Source organism: Mustelus asterias, chromosome 19 (assembly GCF_964213995.1).
Source record: "Mustelus asterias chromosome 19, sMusAst1.hap1.1, whole genome shotgun sequence".
Classification (NCBI taxonomy): Eukaryota; Metazoa; Chordata; class Chondrichthyes; order Carcharhiniformes; family Triakidae; genus Mustelus; species Mustelus asterias.
In genome coordinates, this window is record NC_135819.1 from 57,337 (window position 1) to 79,281 (window position 21,945).

The 21,945-nt window shown below is 48.2% G+C and overlaps 1 protein-coding gene across 1 annotated transcript in view; it reads right to left on the reverse strand.

The window, feature by feature from the left end:
• Positions 1-21,945, reverse strand: part of LOC144507664 (serine/threonine-protein kinase N2-like) — an 86,930-nt gene that overhangs the window by 37,457 nt on the left and 27,528 nt on the right. The window contains exons 7-8 of the mRNA XM_078234821.1: positions 19,197-19,362; positions 941-1,049 (exon numbers count right to left, since the gene is read on the reverse strand). Coding sequence (XP_078090947.1) covers positions 941-1,049; positions 19,197-19,362 — 275 coding nt within the window. The remainder of the gene's footprint in view (positions 1-940; positions 1,050-19,196; positions 19,363-21,945) is intronic.

A 21,945-nucleotide genomic window follows, 5' to 3' on the forward strand; every position in this document is an offset into this window, starting at 1 on the left:
TGGTGAGGTGGAGCTGGGTGTTGTTAGCGTACATGTGAATGCCAAGGCCGTGGGCTTGGGGGGCTGAGGGTGAGAAACAGGAGGGGGTCCGTATGATGGACCCTGGGTGAGGGAGGGGGAGAGTCACAGAATCCCTACAGTGCAGAAGGAGGCCATTCGAGTCTGCACCAGCCACAATCCCACCCAGGTCCTATCCCCATAACCCCATCCATTTACTCTAGCTAGTCCCCCTGACGGTAAGGGGCAATTTAGCACAGCCAATCCACCTAATCCGCACATCGTTGGACTGTGGGAGGAAACCAGAGCACCCGGAGGAAACCCACGCAGACACGGGGAGAACATGCAAACTCCACACAGACAGTGACCTGAGGCTGGAATTGAACCCGGGTCCCTGGCATTGTGAGGCAGAAGTGCTGACCACTGTGCCACCGTGCCACCCCAATGGCAGAATTGCGGGTGGGGGGGGAGAAACACTGGAGATAATGGTGTGGGGGCAAGAAGTGATTCTCAGCGCAAGTTACAAAGGGTGAAATGTGGGAGTACAACCGACAGAGCATTGGAACAGTCAGAGCCCAGAGGGAATAAATGCATTGGGTGAGGAGCTCATAGGCCAAGGAGCTGAGACAGGAGTGAAGTCAGGCAATGCGAGCGAGGTGAAGCCAGGTTCTCTCAGTGATGTCGCGAATATGTGGTCAAATCTGAGAGAAGCAGAGGGGTCCCAGTGGGACAGTTATAGCACGGTCACACTTACAAAATATCGCTCCTGACTTTGGTGCTGTTTCCCTGTTGGAATTCTGAGTGGAGAGATTCAGCAGGATAGATGGGCATGATCCAGGCAGGCTGGAACATGTTTCACTGCAGGATCTCTTCACGGCACCCATTCACGGGCAAGCTATTTCTACCTCAGATATAACCGTACAAAAACAGAATAGCTTCTAACCTGTGTTGGTTTATCACCATTAGAGCTATCCCTCGATTCCAGTGACGCTTTCCGAGGTGTGCTTGAAGGCTCCTCATTATCAAATGACAGCTTTTCAAATGACAGGTCCCTGAAAGTAGAGAATCTCCATCAGTGCAGTCTGTAGGGGTGATTCAGCCCACTATCAACTCCATTCATCTTCACTCTGAGAACAATCCCAACACAGGAAGCAACCATCACCCCATAAACCCTGCGAGAGGACAGTCCACCAAGATTCACAGGGTTACAAAGGAGGCGCAGCACAGAAACAGGACATGCAGCCCATGTCAGTGTTATCTTCAACAAGCCTTCACTTATTCATCCACATCCAAACCTATCAATGTCACCATCCACTCCCTTCTCCCCTCATTAGCTTGCCTTGCTCCCTCTGGTAGTGACTTCCAGATTCTCACCGCTCTTGGGTAAAGAGTTGAGAAAAGAGATTTTGATTTGATTTATTATTGTCATATGTATTGGGATACAGTGAAAAGTATTGTTTCTTGCGTGCTATACAGACAAAACATACCGTTCATAGAGAAGGAAAGGAGAGGGTGCAGAATGTAGTGTTACAGTCATAGCTAGGGTGTAGAGAAAGATCAACTTAATGCGAGCTAGGTCCATTCAAAAGTCTGATGGCAGCAGCAGGGAAGAAACTGCTCATGTTGGCTGGTACACGACCTCAGACTTTTGTGTCTTTTTCCCGACGGAAGGAGGTGGAAGAGAGAATGTCCAGGGTGTGTGGGGTCCTTAATTACGCTGGCTACTTTTCCAAGGCAGTGCGAAGTGCAGACAGAGTCAATGGATGGGAGGCTGATTTGCTTAATGGATTGGGCTACATTCACCATCTTCCGTAGTTTCTTGCGGTCTTGGGCAGATACCAAGCTGCGATACAACCAGAACGAATGTTTTCTATGTTGCATCTGTAAAAGTTGGTGAGAGTTGTAGCTGACATGCCAAATTTCCTTAGTCTTCTGAGAAAGTAGAGACGTTGGTGGGCTTTCTTAACTATAGTGTTGGCATGGGGGGACCAGGACAGGTTGTTGGTGATCTGGACACCTAAAAACTTGAAGATCAGAGGTGAGGGGTTTGTCTGAGGAACAGAGATTGAGCAGTTTAGGCCTATACTCACTAAAGTTTAGAAGAATGAGGGGAGATCTAATTGAGGTGTACAAGATGCTAAAGGGGATTGACAAAGTAGACATAGAGTGGATGCTTCCTCTTGTGGACCAATCTAGAACTAGCGGTCACGGTTTTAGGATAAGGGGCTGGGCAGATTTAAAACAGAGCCGAGGAGAAATGACTTCTCTCAAAGGGTGGGGAATCGGTGGAATTCACAGCTCCAGAGTGCGGTGGATGTCAGGACATTGAGTACATTTAAGGCAGAAATAGACAAGATTTTTAATTCGCAATGGGTTGAAGGGTTATGGAGAACAGGCAGGATGGTGGAGTTGAGGCAGTGATGAGATTAGCCATGATGATATTGAATGGCGGAGCAGGCTCGAGAAGCTGAATGGCCTCCTCCTAGTACCTACATCCTTAAAACATAGAAACATAGAAAAGATAGCAGCAGGAGGCCATTCGGCCCTTCGAACCTGCTCCGCCACTCATCACAATCATGGCTGATCGTCCAACTCAATAGCCTAATCCTGCTTTCTCTCAATAACCCTTGATCCCATTTGCCCCAACTGCTATATCCAGCCGCCTCTTGAATACATTCAATGTTTTGGCATCAACTACTTCCTGTGGTACTGAATTCTACAGGGTCACCACTCCTTGGGTGAAGAAATGTCTCCTCATCTCTACCCGAAATGGCTATGATCCTTGGTTCTGGACACCCCCATCATCGGGAACATCCTCCCTGCATCTACCCTGTCTAGTCCTGTTAGAATTTTATAAATCTCTATGAGATCCCCCCCCCTCATTCATCTGAACTCCAGCGAAAACAATCCTAACCTGGTCAATCTCTCATGCATCAGTCCCGCCATCCCCAGAATCAGCCCGGCAAACATTCACTGCACTCCCTTGAGAGCAAGAACATCCTTCCTCAGAAAAGGAGACCAAAACTGCACACAATACTCTAGGTGTGGCCTCACCAAGGCCCCGGATAATTGCAACAACATATCCCTGCTCCTGTACTCAAAACCTCTCGCTACGAATGGAATGCATGGAATCAGAGGAAATGGGTGAGATACTAAATGAATACTTTGCGTCAGTATTCACCGAAGAGAAGGACTTGGTGTACGAGGAGCCTAAGGTAGGGAGTGTAGATATTCTGGGTCATGTCGATATCAAAAAGGAGGTGGTGTTGGATGTCTTAAAAAGCATTAAAGTGGATAAGTTCCCAGGGCCTGATGGGATCTACCCCAGAATACTGAGGGAGGCAAGGAAGGAAATTGCTGGGGCCTTGACAGAAATCTTTGTATCCTCATTGGCTTCAGGTGAACTTCCAAAGGACTGGAGGATAGCCAATGTTGTTGCATTGTTTAAGAAAGGCAGCAGGGATAATCCAGGAAATTATAGGCTGGTGGGCCTTACATCAATGATAGGGAAATTATTGGAAAAGATTCTTAGGGACACGATTTACTCACATTTGGAAACAAATGGACTTATTAGTGATAGCATGGTTTTGTGAAGAGGAGGTCATGCCTCACTAACTTGATTGAGTTTTTCAAGGAAGTGAGGAAGATGATAGATGAGGGAAGGGAGTGGATGTTGTATACATGGACTTCAGTAAAGCCTTTGACAAGGTACCTCATGGTGGACTGGTACGAAAGGTGAAGTCACACGGGATCAGAGGAGAGCTGGCAAGATGGATACAGAACTGGCTTGGCCATAGAAGACAGAGGGTAGCAGTAGAGGGGTGTTTTTCTGAATGGAAGGCTGTGACTAGTGGTGTTCCACAGGGATCAGTTCTGGGACATTTGTTGTTCGTAGTATATATAAATGATTTGGAGGAAAATGTAGCTGGTTTGATTAGTAAGTTTTCAGACGACATAAAAATTGGTGGAGTTGCGGATGGTGAAGAGGATTGTCAGAGGATACAACAAGATATAGACCCGTTGGAGACTTTGGCAGAGAAATGGCAGATGGAGTTGAAGCTGGACAAATATGAGGTAATGCATTTTGGAAGGTTCAATGCATGTAGGAATTATACAGTAAATGGTAGAACCCTTTAGGAGTATTGACAGGCAGAGAGATCTGGGCATGCATGTCCACCGATCACTGAAAGCGGCAACGGAGGTGGATAAGGTAGTCAAGAAAGCATACGGCATGCTTGCCTTCATCGGTTGGGGCATTGAGTGTAAAAATTGGCAGCTGTACGGAACCTTAGTTAGGCCTCATTTAGAATATTGTGCACAATTCTGGTCACCACACTACCAGAAGGATGTGGATGCTTTGGAGAGGGTACAGAAGAGGTTTACCAAGATGTTGCCTGATCTGGAGGATATTAGCTCTTAGGAGAGGTTGGATAAACTCAATTTATTCTCACTGGAACGATGGAAGTTGAGGGGAGACATGATAGAGGTTTACAAGATTGTGAGTGGCATGGACAGAGTGGATAGTCAGATGCTCTTTCCCAGGGTAGAAAAGTCAAGTATTGGGGACATAGGTTTAAGGTGCGTGGGGAAAAGTTTAGAGGAGATGTGCGAGGCAGGTTATTTTTTACACAGAGGGTGGTGAATGTCTGGAACACGCTGCCCGGGGAGGTGGTGGGAGCAGGTACGATAGTGGCATTTAGAGTTTGGAGTTGGGGATCAAGTGGTGTGTCAAAATTTGCAGATGACACCAAGATGGGTGGAAGAGCAAAGTGTGCAGAGGACGCTGAAAGTCTGCAAAGGGATATAGATAGTCTAAGTGAGTGGGCGAGGGTCTGGCAGATGGAGTACAATGTTGGTAAATGTGAGGTCATCCATTTTGGTACGAGTAACAGCAAAATGGACTATTATTTAAATGGTAAAAAATTGCAGCATGCTGCTGTGCAGAGGGACCTGGGTGTCCTTGTGCAGGAATCTCAAGCAGTTGGTTTGCAGGTGCAGCAGGTAATTAAGAAGGCAAATGGAATTTTGTCCTTCATTGCGAGAGGGATGGAGCTTAAAAACAGCGAGATTATGTTGCAGCTGTATAAGGTGCAAGTGAGGCCACCCCTGGAGTACGGTGCACAGTTTTGGTCTCCTTACTTGAGAAAGGATATACTGGCACTGGAGGGGGTGCAGAGGAGGTTCACTAGGTTAATTCCGGAGTTCAGAGGGTTGGCTTATGAGGAGAGACTGAGTAGACTGGGGCTATACTCATTGGAATTCAGAAGAATGAGGGGAGATCTTACAAAAACATATAAGATTATGAAGAGAATAGATAAGATAGAAGCAGGGAAGTTGTTTCCACCGGCGGGTGAAACTAGAACTAGGGGGCATAGCCTCAAAATAAGGGGAAGCAGATTTAGGCCTGAGTTAAGGAAGAATTTCTTCACACAAAGGGTTGTGAATCTGTGGAATTCCCTGCCCAGTGAAGCAGTTGAGGCTACCTCATTGAATGTTTTTAAGTCAAGGATAGATACATTTTTGAACAGTAAAGGAATTAAGAGTTATGGAGAGCGGGCGGGTAAGTGGAGCTGAGTCCACAAAAAGATCAGCCATGATCTTATTGAATGGCAGAGCAGGCTTGGGGGGCCAGATGACCTACTCCTGCCCCTAGTTCTTCTGTTTTTATTCAAGGCATCTAGACAAATACATGAATTGGATGAGAATGGAAGTATACAGACTCCGTAAATGCATACGGTTTTAGTTGAGGCAGGCATCGTGATCGGTGCAGGCTTGGAGGGCCAAAGGGCCTGTTCTTTGTTGGCCAACATACCATTTGCCTTCTTTACCGCCTGCTGCACCTGCATGCTGACCTTCAGTGACTGGTGAACAAGGACACCCAGCTCCCGCTGCACACTCTATTCTCCCAATTTACAGCCATTCAGGGAGTAATCTGCCTTCTTGTTTTTGCTTCCAAAGTGAATAACCTCACTTATCCAAATTATACTGCATCTGCCATTGATTTGCCCACTCACCCAACCTGTCCAGATCATTCTGAAGGATCTCTGCATCCTCATCACAGTTCACCCCCCCCACCCAACTTGGTTTCATCTGCAAACTTTGAGCTGTTACATTTTGTTCCCTCATCCAAATCATTAATATATATCGTGAATAGCTGGAGTCCCAGCACCGATCCCTGTGACACCCCACTAGTTACTGCCTGACAATTTGAAAAGCACCCATTAATTCCTTGTTTCCTCTCTACCAACCAGTTTTCTATCCATCTCAATGCACTTCCCCCAATCCCATGCGCTTTAATCTTGCACGATAATCTCTTATGCGGGACTTATGGCAAACTCTTTCTGAAAGTCCAAATATACCACATCGACTGGCTCCCCCTTGTCAACTCTACTAGTTACATCTTCAAAGAATTCCAACAGATTTGTCGAGCATGATTTCCCCTTCATAAATCCATGCTGACTCTGTCTGCTCCTGCCACTGCTTTCTAAATGCTCTGCTATAAAGTCCTTGATAATGGATTCGAGAGTTTTCCCCACTACCGATGTTAATCTTACTGGTCTATAATTCCCTGTTTTCTCTCTACCTCCCTTTTTGAATATTGGAGTGACATTAGCTACCCTCCAATCTGCAGGGACTGTTCCAGAGTCTATAGAATCCTGGAAGATGACCACCAACACATCCACTCTTTCTAGAGCCATTTCCTTAAGTACTTTGGGATGTAGATTATCAGGCCCTGGGGATTTATCCGCCTTCAGTCCCATCAATGTTCCCAGCACCATTTCTCTACTAATATTGATCTCCCTCAGTTCTGCCCTTGCACTATATATAAGAACATAAGAAATAGGAGCAGGAGTAGGCCATCTAGCCCCTCAAGCCTGCTCCGCCATTCAATAAGATCATGGCTGATCTGATAGTGGGTTCAGTTCCACTTACCCGCCCGCTCCCCATAACCCTCAATTCCCCTAATGGTCAAAAATCTATCTATCCGTGCATTCTCTAACATTTCTGGTATCTGATCAGTGTCCTCTTTTGTGAAGACAGAACCAAAGTATGTATTCAGTTGCTCGGCCATTTTGTTTTCCCCTATTATACATTCCCCCGTTTCTGTCTGTAGGGGACCTTCATTTGTCTTCACCAACCTCTTTCTCTTCACGTATCGATAGAAACTCTTAGTGTCAGTTTTTATGTTCCTGCATCTTACTTTCGTCCTGTATTTTCTCTTCTTAATCAATCCCTTGGTCTGTCTTTGCTGAATTCTAAACTGCTATTTTTCTTGGCCAATCTGTATGCTTCTTCCTTGGATCAGATACTCTCTCTAATTTCCTTTGTAAGCCATGGATTGGCCCTCTTACCCATTTTGCTTTTGTGCCAGACAGGAATAAACAGTTGCTGCAGTTCCCCCATGCGTTCTTTGAATGTTTGCCGTTGTCTAACCGCTGTCATCCCTTTAAGTGACTCTCCCCAATCTATCAAGGGCAGCTCACGCCTCATATCCTCATAGTTTCCTTTATTAAGATTCAGCTCCCGAGTCTCCGAATCAACTACTTCACTCTCCATCTTGATAAAAATTCTATCATGTTCTGGTCGCTCATTCCCTATGAGTCTTGTACAGCTAGATTGGCAATGATTCCCTTCTCATTACACAGTACCCAGTCTAAGATGGCCTGCTCTCTAGTTATATAGAAACCCTACAGTGCAGAAGGAGGCCATCGAGTCTACACCAACAACAATCTCACCAGGCCCTATCCCCATAACCCCACATATTTAACCCACTAATCCCTCTAACCTACGCATCCCGGGACACTAAGGGGCAATTTAGCTTGGCCAATGCACACTAACCCACACATCTTTGGACTGTGGGGAGGAAACCGGAGCACCCGGAGGAAACCCATGCAGACACGGGGAGAACGTGCAGACTCCACACAGGCGGTGACACGAGCCAGGAATCGAACCCAGGTGCCTGGCGCTGTGAGGCAGCAGTGCTAACCACTGTGCCTTCCACTAATTGGTATCTTCCAAAATCCATTTTGGTTTTCTTGGTACTCTCTGATATCAATGGCTCCTGGTTAGCCTGTTCCCCACAAGTGGAAACATTCTCTTTGTATTTGTTGTATCAGAACCTTTCACCATTTTAAAGAATAGATCATCCCTCAGCCTTCCAACTCCAACAGAAAGGAGTCCCAGCCGTCAATCCTTTCCAGATATCCCTACTCTTCATTTCTGGCATCCTCCATTTAAGTCCTCCCTGCACCTTCACCAGCGCCTCCATTTCCTTCTTATAACATGGAGACTGGAACTGCATGAAATTAGCAAGTGTTGACCATTCAAGATTCAATACAGGTTTAGCATAGCTTCTGTTACTGACCTTGCGTGTGGTGAAGTATATTTGAATGTGACTGTGCGTTTTATCTTGCTACTGGAGCAAATGAATCAATTTAAATAAGTCAGCAGCAAGCTTTTGTATTTTAAAAATAAAGAAAGTAAGTTGACTTCTCACATAACTTACCCCGGCAGTTTGCAAAAACACAACTTGTCCGGCTTACACAGCTCATCCCCATTATCACACCAAACTAGATACAAATAAATATTTCAGCTTTTGGAGCATGGGTATACTTTAAGGGGGGGTGGGGGGGGGAGAGAGAGAGAGAGAAAGAGAGAGCGAGAAAGAGAGAGAGAGAGAAAGAGAGAGAGAGAGAGCCAGGGAGAGAGAGAGAGAGAGAGAGCGAGCCAGGGAGAGAGAGAGAGAGAGAGCGAGCCAGGGTGGGGGGGAGAGAGAGAGAGAGAGCCAGGGAGAGAGAGAGAGCGAGCCAGGGAGAGAGAGAGAGAGAGAGCGAGCCAGGGAGAGAGAGAGAGAGAGAGCCAGGGAGAGAGAGAGAGAGAGAACCAGGGAGAGAGAGAGAGAGCCAGGGAGAGAGAGAGAGAGAGAGAGAGAGCCAAGGAGAGAGAGAGAGCCAGGGAGAGAGAGAGCCAGGGAGAGAGAGAGCCAGGGAGAGAGAGAGAGAGAGAGAGCGAGCCAGGGAGAGAGGGAGAGAGAGAGAGAGAGAGAGAGCCAGGGAGAGAGAGAGAAAGCCAGGGAGAGACAGAGAGAGAACCAGGGAGAGACAGAGAGAGAACCAGGGAGAGAGAGAGAGAGAGAGCCAGGGAGAGAGAGAGAGAGAGAGAGCCAGGGAGAGAGAGAGAGAAAGAGAGAGAGCCAGGGAGAGAGAGAGAGAGAGCCAGGGAGAGAGAGAGAGAGCGACAGGGAGAGAGAGAGAGAGAGAGAGAGCCAGGGAGAGAGAAAGAGCCAGGGAGAGAGAGAGAGAGAGGCGAGGGAGAGAGAGAGAGAGCGCACCAGGGAGAGAGAGAGAGAGCCAGAGAGAGAGAGAGCAAGAGAGCCAGAGAGAGAGAGAGCGAGAGAGCCAGAGTGAGAGAGAGCGAGAGAGCCAGAGAGAGAGAGAGAGAGCCAGGGGGAGAGAGAGAGCCAGCGGGAGAGAGAGAGAGAGAGAGCCAGGGGGAGAGAGAGAGAGCCAGGGAGAGAGAGAGAGAGAGGGAGAGAGAACCAGGGAGAGAGAGAGAGCCAGGGAGAGAGAGAGAGAGAGAACCAGGGAGAGAGAGAGAGAGAGAGAGCCAGGGAGAGAGAGAGAGAGCCAAGGAGAGAGAGAGAGAGAGAGAGAGAGCGAGCCAGGGAGAGAGAGAGAGCCAGGGAGAGAGAGAGAGCCAGGGAGAGAGAGAGAGAGAGCGAGCCAGGGAGAGAGAGAGAGAGAGAGAGAGAGCCAGGGAGAGAGAGAGAAAGCCAGGGAGAGAGAGAGAGAGAGAGCCCGGGAGAGAGAGAGAGAGAGCCAGGGAGAGAGAGAGAGAGAGAGAGAGCCAGGGAGAGGGAGAGAGAGAGAAAGAGAGTGAGCCAGGGGGAGAGATAGAGAGAGAGAGCCAGGGAGAGAGAGAGAGAGAGCGACAGGGAGAGAGAGAGAGAGAGCCAGAGAGAGAGAGAGAGAGAGCCAGGGAGAGAGAGAGAGAGAGGCCAGGGAGAGAGAGAGAGAGAGAGAGAGCCAGAGAGAGAGAGAGTGAGAGAGCCAGAGAGAGAGAGAGAACGAGAGAGCCAGAGTGAGAGAGAGCGAGAGAGCCAGAGAGAGAGAGAGAGCCAGGGGGAGAGAGAGAGAGAGAGCCAGCGGGAGAGAGAGGGAGAGAGAGAGAGCCAGGGGGAGAGAGAGAGAGCCAGGGAGAGAGAGAGAGAGGGAGAGAGAACCAGGGAGAGAGAGAGAGAGAGCCAGGGAGAGAGAGTGACAGCCAGGGAGAAAGAGAGAGAGAGAGAGCCAGGGAGAGAGGGAGAGAGAGAGAGCCAGGGAGAGAGGGAGAGAGAGAGAGAGAGAGAGAGAGCCAGCGGGAGAGAGAGAGAGCCAGCGGGAGAGAGAGAGAGCCAGCGGGAGAGAGAGAGAGAACCAGGGAGAGAGAGAGAGAGCGCCCGGGAGAGAGAGAGAGAGAGCCAGCGGGAGAGAGAGAGAGAACCAGGGAGAGAGAGAGTGAGAGAGAGCCAGGGAGAGACACTGGACACTGATATATTCTCGTTTCTCTCTGCTTCCTACCAGAGGGAATAAGCTCACATTTCTCCCCATGATATTGTGGCCACTCACTTGCCTACATTCCTTTGCAAACTCCTCCACAGTTTTGTATCAGCAGAGGATTATGATTCTCTTGAGATTTATTTCAAACATCTGGGGGTGGAGTGGCTCGAGGGCCTGGATTGCCTTCTATGGAAATCAGATTGAAGAGTGGGTGACACGGTGGCACAGTGGTTAACACTGCTGCCTCACAGAGCCAGGGACTCGGGTTCAATTCCGGCCTTGGGTCACTGTCTGTGTGGAGTTTGCACGTTCTCCCCGTGTCTGTGGGTTTCCTCCGGGTGCTCCGGTTTCCTCCCACAGTCTGAAAGACGTGCTGGTTAGGGTGCATTGACCCAAACAGGTGCTGGACTATGGCGACTAGGAAAATTTCACAATAACTTCATTGCAGTGTTAATGTAAGCCTTACTTGTGACTAATAAATAAATAAACTTTCTAAACTTTTGTCTCAAAGGAAGATTAAACTTGAGCAAAAGACTGAAAGTTGTCAGCGTCTGGGAGAAAAGCGCACACATGAGAAGGTGAAGCTTGTACTCAGGATGAGGGATAGACAACACAGAGGTTGTGGGCAGATGGTGTACAAATAATCCTGGGACAAAGGACAAATATTTAAGGTGACTGTAGGTGACTGACCAGTCTCACCTTTCTGGGGGCACTGCTCAGGTGGTCCAGAGTCTCCTTCTGGCCCGCCTGATCTGACAAGAAATTGAGGTATGGTTCTGCCGCAGTAAATACCCGGACGGGAGAACGATATCGAGTCTGCACCGGCCACAATCCCACCCAGGTCTTGGATTCATAGAATCCCTACAGTGCTGAAGGAGGCCATTCAGCCTGCCGAGTCTGCACCGACAACAATCCCACTGAAGCCCTATCCCCGTAACCCCACACATTTACCCACTAATCCCTCTAACCTACACATCCCGGGGCACTAAGGGGCAATTTAGCACGGCCAATGCACCCTAACCTGCACATCTTTGGACTGTGGGAGGAAATCGGAGCACCCGGAGGAAACCCACGCAGACACGGGGAGAACGTGCAAACTCCACACAGACAGTGACCCGAGCCGGAAATCGAACCCGGGTCCCTGGCGCTGTGAGGCAGCAGTGCTAACCACTGGGCCGCCCTAAGATCAAGTGTAGTTTTGCTGTCCAGCACTTGATAGAAGTCAATGAGGTTACATCGAGGCTTCATTTAAAGCAATTTTTTAAAACGGCACCCAGGCCTTTTGGCTAAGATGCAAATGAGATCAAGCACTGGAGCGGGGTGCAATGCCTACTCCAATCATGGATCATGTAGATCAAGCCCAAGACAGGAAGAGGCTTGCCTGTCTTGTCAGCTTGGATCGGGAATGTCTCACTGGTTGAGACTTTGAATTGGACTTTGATTGGATACAGCTAAAAAAAAATACATGGATGGTGCTTTTTAGACCATAAGACCATAAGACATAGGAGCGGAAGTAAGGCCATTCGGCCCATCGAGTCCACTCCACCATTCAATCATGGTTGATTTCAACTCCATTTACCCGCTCTCTCCCCATAGCCCTTAATTCCTCGAGAAATCAAGAATTTATCAATTTCTGTCTTGAAGACGCTCAACGTCTCGGCCTCCACAGCCCTCTGTGGCAATGAATTCCACAGACCTACCACTCTCTGGCTGAAGAAATTTCTCCTCATCTCTGTTCTAAAGTGACTCCCTTTTATTCTAAGGCTGTGCCCCCGCGTCCTAGTCTCCCCTGCTAATGGAAACAACTTCCCTACGTCCATCCTATCTAAGCCGTTCATTATCTTGTAAGTTTCTATTAGATCTCCCCTCAACCTCCTAAACTCCAATGAATATAATCCCACGATCCTCAGACGTTCATCGTATGTCAGGCCTACCATTCCTGGGATCATCCGTGTGAATCTCCGCTGGACCCGCTCCAGTGCCAGTATGTCCTTCCTGAGGTGTGGGGCCCAAAATTGCTCACAGTACTCCAAATGGGGCCTAACCAGTGCTTTATAAAGCCTCAGAAGTACATCCCTGCTTTTGTATTCCAAGCCTCTTGAGATAAATGACAACATTACATTTGCTTTCTTAATTACGGACTCAACCTGCAAGGTTACCTTTAGAGAATCCTGGACTAGGACTCCCAAGTCCCTTTGCACTTCAGCATTATGAATTTTGTCACCGTTTAGAAAATAGTCCATGCCTCTATTCTTTTTTCCAAAGTGCAAGACCTCGCACTTGCCCACGTTGAATTTCATCAGCCACTTCTTGGACCACTCTCCTAAACTGTCTAAATCTTTCTGCAGCCTCCCCACCTCCTCAATACTACCTGCCCCTCCACCTATCTTTGTATCATCGGCAAACTTGGCCAGAATGCCCCCAGTCCCGTCATCTAGATCGTTAATATATAAAGAGAACAGCTGTGGCCCCAACACTGAACCCTGCGGGACACCACTTGTCACCGGTTGCCATTCTGAGAAAGAACCTTTTATCCCAACTCTCTGCCTTCTGTCTGACAGCCAATCGTCAATCCATGTTAGTACCTTGCCTCGAATACCATGGGCCCTTATTTTACTCAGCAGTCTCCCGTGAGGCACCTTGTCAAAGGCCTTTTGGAAGTCAAGATAGATAACATCCATTGGCTCTCCTTGGTCTAACCTATTTGTTATCTCTTCAAAGAACTCTAACAGGTTTGTCAGGCACGACCTCCCCTTACTAAATCCATGCTGACTTGTCCTAATCCGACCCTGCACTTCCAAGAATTTAGAAATCTCATCCTTAACGATGGATTCTAGAATTTTGCCAACAACTGAGGTTAGGCTAATTGGCCTATAATTTTCCATCTTTTTTCTTGTTCCCTTCTTGAACAGTGGGGTTACAACAGCGATTTTCCAATCCTCTGGGACTTTCCCTGACTCCAGTGACTTTTGAAAGATCATAACTAACGCCTCCACTATTTCTTCAGCTATCTCCTTTAGAACTCTAGGATGTAGCCCATCTGGGCCCGGAGATTTATCAATTTTCAGACCTTTTAGTTTCTCTAGCACTTTCTCCTTTGTGATGGCAACCATATTCAACTCTGCCCCCTGACTTTCCTGAATTGTTGGGATATTACTCATGTCTTCTACTGTGAAGACTGACGCAAAGTACTTATTAAGTTCCTCAGCTATTTCCTTGTCTCCCATCACTAGATTACCAGCGTCATTTTGGAGCGGCCCAATGTCTACTTTTGCCTCCCGTTTGTTTTTAATGTATTTAAAGAAACTTTTACTATCATTCCTAATGTTACTGGCTAGCCTACCTTCATATTTGATCCTCTCCTTCCTTATTTCTCTCTTTGTTATCCTCTGTTTGTTTTTATAGCCTTCCCAATCTTCTGACTTCCCACTACTCTTTGCCACATTATAGGCTCTCTCTTTTGCCTTGATGCATTCCCTGACTTCCTTTGTCAGCCATGGCTGCCTAATCCCCCCTCTGATAACCTTTCTTTTGTTTGGGATGAACCTCTGCACTGTGTCCTCAATTACTCCCAGAAACTCCTGCCATTGCTGTTCTACTGTCTTTCCCACTAGGCTCTGCTTCCAGTCGATTTTTGTCAGTTCCTCCCTCATGCGCCTGTAATTACCTTTATTTAACTGTAGAACCTTCACATCTGATTCTGCCTTCCTTCTTTCAAATTGCAGACTGAATTCTACCATATTATGATCACTGCTTCCTAAGTGTTCCCTTACTTTAAGATCTTTTATCACGTCTGGCTCATTACATAACACTAAGTCCAGAATAGCCTGTTCCCTCGTGGGCTCCATCACAAGCTGTTCCAAAAAGCCATCCTGTAAACATTCAATGAATTCCCTTTCTTTGGGTCCACTGGCAACATTATTTACCCAGTCCACCTGCATATTGAAATCCCCCATGATCACTGTGACCTTGCCTTTCTGACATGCCCTTTCTATTTCGTGGTGCATTTTGTGCCCCTGGTCCTGACCACTGTCAGGAGGCCTGTACATAACTCCCATTATGGTTTTTTTGCCTTTGTGGTTCCTCAACTCTACCCACACAGACTCCACATCGTCTGACCCTATGTCGTTTAGTGCTATTGATTTAATTTCATTTCTAATTAACAAGGCAACCCCGCCCCTCTACCCACTTCTCTGTCTTTTCGATAGGTTGTGAATCCCTGGATGTTTAACTGCCAGTCCTGAACCCCCTGCAACCACGTCTCTGTGATGCCTACCACATCATACCTGCCAGTCACAATCTGGGCCACAAGCTCATCTACCTTTTTCCATCCCTTAGCACACCAGCTACCGCCAACTCAGTGAGATGATGATTACACATTTGAGTGAGGACAACAAGGCCTCGTTGGGTATACATCGAGCTGTTAATTTTTTATCCTCTGCTGTGTCCACGGATGTAGCAGCTGGAAAGTAAATAGGGTGCAGTAAAACGAGAGGACTCTCGTACAATCTCAACGAGTACATTTTAGTGCAGTCTGCACAAGAAAATGAAGAAAGGACGTGAAGACAACGCGGGGAAAACTCAGTGGGTTTGGTGGCAGCGACAGAGAGAGAGGGAGAGTTTATCCACAACCTTTCTCCACATGTTGAGAGAGGAGCAAAGCTGAAGAAAAAGAGTGGGGAGCGGGGTGGGCGTGGACAGAGAAAGAGGAACGTCAGCCAGGGCGGCAGGACTGATTAACTGGTCGAAAAACGGGATGCTGTTGCAAAGCAAAAAAGAGTGAAGTTGAGATAGATCCAGAGAAAGTTTAAATGGTTGCAGCGGAACGGGAGAGAGGGAGGAGAGCGTGGAAAATCTGGCAAAGAGGAGAGAGCTGCCACAGCCCAGGAACATCGTGGAGAGACAGCGAGGCTGTGAATGACCCTCCTGGTCGTGTACAACACAAACCGCAGCCAGCATATCCTCCACTCCCAGTAGATCTGGTACAGCCATTCCCCGCTCCCCCCCCCCCCCCCCCCTACACCCCACCCTTACCCAGAGAAACTGGCAGCAGCCGGGGAAGATGTGAGTCTGTTTGATTTAATATCGAGGCCAGAAGGCTGTAGAGTTCCCAGTGGAAAGGTGTTCTCCCTCGAGCCAACTGGAGCGGTGTGGGAGGACGGGGAAAGAGAGCTCAGACTGTGACGCAGCGTTAAAGCGACTGGAGATCCTGCAGACCGCACGGAGTTACTGAGTCGTCACCGAGTGTGTGTTTCCTCTTAACTGTGTCGGGGAGTCTGTTTGATCAGCGAGTGCCGGCTACTCGATTAACAGAGGCAGTCACTGAGCCACACTGGGAGAAATGGTGTTTACAGGTCTCAATGGGAGGAGGTGAAAAGGCAGGTGCTGCACCCCTCCCCTCCCTGGGTACTCGCTGCCAACAGGAGGAGGCAATGGAGGAGGGCACCGAGGTGTCGCAGTGGGAACGGTCCATCCGGAATCCTGATAGGAGTTGGGGAGGGGGTGGAAGGTGTGTTTGGTGCTGGGGATGGAGTTGGGAATGAGGGAGGGCGCTCTGTTCAAAGTGAAGACACGGAGGAGCCCCCATGGCTCCGGAAGACACGGGGAAGGTTGTGAGCAAAAGAACACCATAGGACGTGGGACCTAGAAGTAGGCCATTCAGCCCATCGAGTCTGCTCTAATTAGAGGGTCGTGTCATCTACGATTCAGAGAATCCTTGGTTGAAGATAACACTACATATTTTGGAAGCTAGCTATGGAAGAGGACATCATCGGGAAGACACAGCAGAGGGAGAATGGAGCAGCGTGCTCAGAGTAAGAGACAGTGGGTCAAGGTCGCTGTGGCAGTCCATGGGTTCATAGCAGACATTAGCAGACAGTCTATCCCCAGATAGGAGAACTGGAGAAATGGAGGAAGGGACAGGAGCAAAGCTAAAGAAAAGGAGTGGTGGTGAGGGGGGGGGGGGGGGGGGGGAGGAGAGCATGGAAAATCTGGCAAACAGGACAGAGCTCCCACAGCCCAGAAACAGCGTGGAGAAAGGTGGAGAGGCAGCGAGGCTGTGAATGACCCGCCCAGTCGTGTACAACACAAACCGCAGCCAGCATATCCTCCACTCCCAGTGGATCTGGGGGGGATGGCATGGTGATCCAGTGGTTGACACTACTGCCTCACAGCGCCAGGGACCCGGATTCGATTCCTGGCTTGGGTCATTGTCTGTGCGGAGTTTGCACGTCCTCCCTGTGTCTGTGTGGGTTTCCTCCGGGTGCTCCGGTTTCCTCCCACAGTCCAAAGATGTGCTGGTTAAGTGGATTGGCCGTGCTAAATTGCCCCTTAGTGTCAGAGGGTCTCTGATAGGGGATAGGGCCCGATTGGGATATGGTCAATGCAGACTCGATGGGCCAAATGGCCTCCTTCTCACTGTAGGATTCTATGTGTTTATGTGATCTGACACAATGTGGCTCAGTGACTGCCTCTGTTAATCGAGTAGCCGGCACTCGCTGATCAAACAGACTCCCCGACACAGTTAAGAGGAAACACACACTCGGTGACGACTCAGTAACTCCGTGCGGTCTGCAGGATCTCCAATCACTTTAACGCTGCGTCACAGTCAGAGCTCTCTCTCTCAGTCAGTGCATCCCACTCACCTGAAGAAGGGGCTTGGAGCTCCGAAAGCTTGTGTGGCTTTTGCTACCAAATAAACCTGTTGGACTTTAACCTGGCGTTATTAAACTTCTTACTGTGTTTACCCCAGTCCAACGCCGGCATCTCCACTTCTATGAGATAGCCAGTTACTTATCCAATCAGCCAAATCTCCCTCTATCCTACACCTCTTTACTTTCTTCATGAGCCGACCATGGGGAACCTTATCAAACGCCTTACTAAAATCCATGTATATGACATCAACTGCTCTACCTTCATCTACACACTTAGTTAGCCCCTCAAATAATTCAATCAAATTTATGAGGCAAGACTTACCCTTCACGAATCCATGTTGACTATCCTGGATTAAGCTGCATCTTTCCAAATGATTATAAATCCTATCCCTCAGGACCTTTTCCATTAACTTACCGACCACCGAAGTAAGACTAACTGGCCTATAATTACCAGGGTCATTCCTATTTCCTTTCTTGAACAGAGGAACAACATTCGCCACTCTCCAGTCCTCTGGCACTATCCCAGTGGACAGTGAGGACCCAAAGATCAAAGCCAAAGGCTCTGCAATCTCATCCCTTGCCTCCCAAAGAATCCTGGGATATATCACATCTGGCCCAGGGGACTTATCGACCCTCAGATTTTTCAAAGTTGCTAATACATCTTCCCTCAGAACATCTACCTCCTCCAGCCTATCAGCCTGTATCCCATTCTCATCCTCAAAAACATGGTCCCTCTCCTTGATGAACACTGAAGAAAAGTATTCATTCATCGCCTCTCCTATCTCTTCTGACTCCATACACAAGTTCCCACTACTGTCCTTGACCGGTCCTAACCTCACCCTGGTCATTCTTTTACTTCTCACTTAAGAGTAAAAAGCCTTGAGGTTTTCCTTGACCCGACCCGCCAAGGACTTCTCATGCCCCCTCCTAGCTCTCCTGAGCCCTTTTTTTAGCTCATTCCTTGCTACCTTGTAACCCTCAAGTGACCCAACTGAACCTTGTTTTCTCATCCTTACATACGCTTCCCTTTTCCTCTTGACAAGACATTCAACCTCTTTTGTGAACCATGGTTCCCTCACGCGTCCATTTCCTCCCTGCCTGACAGGGACATGCCTATCAAGGACACACAGTATTTGTTCCTTGAATAAGCTCCACTTTTCATTTGTGCCTTTCCCTGACAGTTTCTGTTCCCAAATTCTTGCCTAATCGCATCATAATTACCCCTCCCCCAATTATAAACCTTGCCCTGCCGTACGGCCCTATCCCTCCCCATTGCAATAATGAAAGACACCGAATTGCCTAAAACACAACACATCAGGCAGCAGGTTAGCAGGGTCAGCCAGCACGTGCATCATATACGAACTCAGGCCCTCACCCTGAGCCAGTCTTAGCCCCACAACTCTCAAAGCACATGTCAACCACTCCTTCCGACATTGCCCCCAAATCTTTTCCTTCCTCCGCTTCCCGTGCGGGCCGTTTGTCCATTGCTCTGTCTATTTTTATCTCCAAAGTGCTCTCCCACAACCAAATCTAACACTTGGCCCGGTTCATTACCCAGTACCAAGTCCAATGTGGCCCCACCTCTTGTCGGCCTATCCACATATTGTGTCAGGAAACCCTCCTGCACACACTGTACAAAAACTGCCCCATCCGAACTATTCGACCTATAAAGGTTCCAATCAATATTTGGAAAGTTAAAGTCCCCCATGACAACTACCCTGTGACCTCCACACCTATCCATAATCTGCTTTGCAATTTCTTCCTCCACATCTCTATTACTATTTGGGGGCCTATAGAAAACCCCCAACAACGTGACCGCTCCTTTCCTATTTCTAACTTCAGCCCATATTACCTCAGTGTGCAGATCCCCCTCGAACTGCCTTTCAGTTGCGGACAAGCGTCAGGAGGGACCGGACAAGAGAAGAAGCGAGTTGAGAATTTCCGTTCATCTTAACAGTGAAAATGGGAAGTTGAGCAGAGTGCGTACGCTGTGAGTTTACAGTCTTACCCAGGCATGTTGGTGGACAGTGTCTGTCTGCCCTCAGAGACAGCGGTCATGTAAGACGAGGGGCTATATGTTCCTGTGGAATTAATAGCAGGAAATGCTTTCCTCAACAACCGACCCCAAGTGGCGATGTTAATATTCATCTGAGGAGCTCGAAGGAAAGCCTTGCCTAAAACACAACACATCAGGCAGCAGGTTAGCAGGGTCAGCCAGCACGTGCATCATATACGAACACAGGCCCTCACCCTGAGCCAGTCTTAGCCCCACAACTCTCAAAGCACATGTCAACCACTCCTTCCGACATTGCCCCCAAATCTTTTCCTTCCTCCGCTTCCCGTGCGGGCCGTTTGTCCATTGCTCTGTCTATTTTTCCCCTACTTTCTTAGCACATGAGTTGTTGAAGTTCCTCTCGATGACTGGGATGAAGGAATAGAGGGGCTGAGAGCCAGATTTGCTGATGACAAGATGTTAGGTTCCAGAGTAAACCAAGTAAGTGGAAGCAGAGGGACTTGGATTGACTGAGGAAGTGGGAAAAACTGTAGATGGGGTGTTGGGGAAAGAAAAAGTCCTGGAAGGCTAGAGAAGGTTTTAACCGTTAGGTATTTAAGATACTAACAGAACTACCAGCATTGAGTTAAATGACTCTAAGTCAGATTTATAAGCTAACAGGAGAATAATTTACACGTGTGAATGCAATAAGAGATTTAAAACAAGTGATTATGACTTAAACGCATATTTTGATATTTTAAATGTATTAATTACATTTTTATAGAGTCATTGTGCACTTTAGCCAAGAGCAAGTTGCTGCAAGGCCTGATGGTACGGGGACTTTCAGACAGAACCACATTCTTAGGAAACAATGAAACCTCAGAATCTGCAAGTTCTTATCAACAGGAATTACTAGCAGTGAGGTTCTCAGCGCTGCTGGTGAATGGAGTTATTAACTAGCCAGATAAGACAATGCTTTCTCAGACGTGAGAACATGCATCAGTCTGAAGTGACCGGTGATGTGGAGGAAAATGGTGGGAATATTAACTTCGACCTCAGTGTCTGGGGTTGCTAAGCAATAGAGGAAGCTGAGTCAGCAATAGGGGGAGGAAGCATCCCGATTCCATGGACCAATGAAATCCCATCATGTCAGAGGGTAAAATGCAATTGGTCAAAGTATATGACAGGTATTAATTGTAATTGATTTGTACTGAAACTGACTGGTTCATAATCGGGCCTCAATCGGTGTGGAATTTTTAGACTGGTGTGAGAGTCATCCCAGCTCACCGCAGCTGTATGTAAGGCAGTGGAGTTAGCAAGCGCACGACCAGTGAGCCTGCGCACGCCAGTGGGAGAGAGGCTGCAGCCGGAGTGAGATTTCAGCCAGACTGAGGGCATCGGGAATTTGGAGCCGAGTGGGAATTCAGTGCCAAGGGAAAAATGGTGCTCATCTTCGAGAGAGGCGGACTTGCGAGCGAGCCTCGAGGGCAAGTGAGAGGTAGAAGGAAATCGAACTGTGCCATTACAGCCAGCAGGTAAGTGACTGGCAAGTAGTTTTTTCTTTTCTTTTTTCTCTTGGCATTGTAGTTGTTGTACACTACAATAGTGCATCCATGTAATTTCTGTGGTTTATAGTTTGTAACGGTCATATTCGGTAGTAACAAGGAGCAGGAAAGAAAGGCCCGAGAAAATTGGATATAATCTGAAACAAAACACCTTTCAAAAGTTTAATTTAAAGGGGTAAGACGTGACAGGAGAGCTCCAAGCTGTGGTTTGCTCTGCTTGCTCCATGTGGGAGGCTGGGGACAGTTCCAGTCCCCTGGGTCAGCATGTGTGCAGGAAGTGGCTACAGCTCTTGGAAGCTCGAGTTTCAGAGCTGGAGCGGCGGCTGGAGACACTGTGGAGCATCAGAGAGTATCACGGATTAGCACGTATAGAGAGGTGGTCACACTGCAGGCTCAGACTCCGCAGGCAGGAAGGGAATGGGTGACCACCAAACAGAGCAAGAGAGATAGGCAGGTAGTGCAGGAATCTCCTGTGGCCATTCCCCTGCAAAACAGATATACCGCTTTGGGTACTGTTGAGGGGAATGACCTCTCAGGGGAAAGCAGCAGCAGCCAAACTCGTTGCACCCTGTTGGTTCTGTTGCAGAGGGGAGGGGTTAAAAAGTGTGCCAGTGCAATAGTTATAGGGGATTCAATTGTAAGGGGAATAGACAGGTGTTTCTGTGGCCACAAACGAAACTCCAGGATGGTATGCTGCCTCCCTGGTGCTCGGGTCAAGGATGTTTCAGAGTGGGTACAGGACATTCTGGAGGGGGAGGGTGAACAGCCAGTGGTCGTGGTACACATTGGTACAAGCGATATAGGTAAAAAAAAGGATGGGGTCCTAAAGCAGAATACAGGAAGCTAGGAAGAAAGTTAAGAAATCGGACCTCAAAGGTAGTGATCTCAGGATTACTGCCTGCGCCATGCGTGAGTCAGAGTAGATATGAGAGGATAGATCGGATGAATACATGGCTGAAGAGATGGTGTCAGGGGGAGGGTTTCAGATTCCTGGGGCATTGGGAACGGTTCTGAGGGAGGTGGGACCTGTACAAATTGGACGGGTTACACCTGGACAGGACTGGGACTGATGTCCGAGGGGGACTGTCTGTTACAGCGGTTGGGGAGGGTTTAAACTAATATGCCAAGGGGATGGGAACCTATGTAAGGAGTCAGAGAAGGAAGGAGCAAGGACAAAAACAAAGTTAGAAAAAGGAATA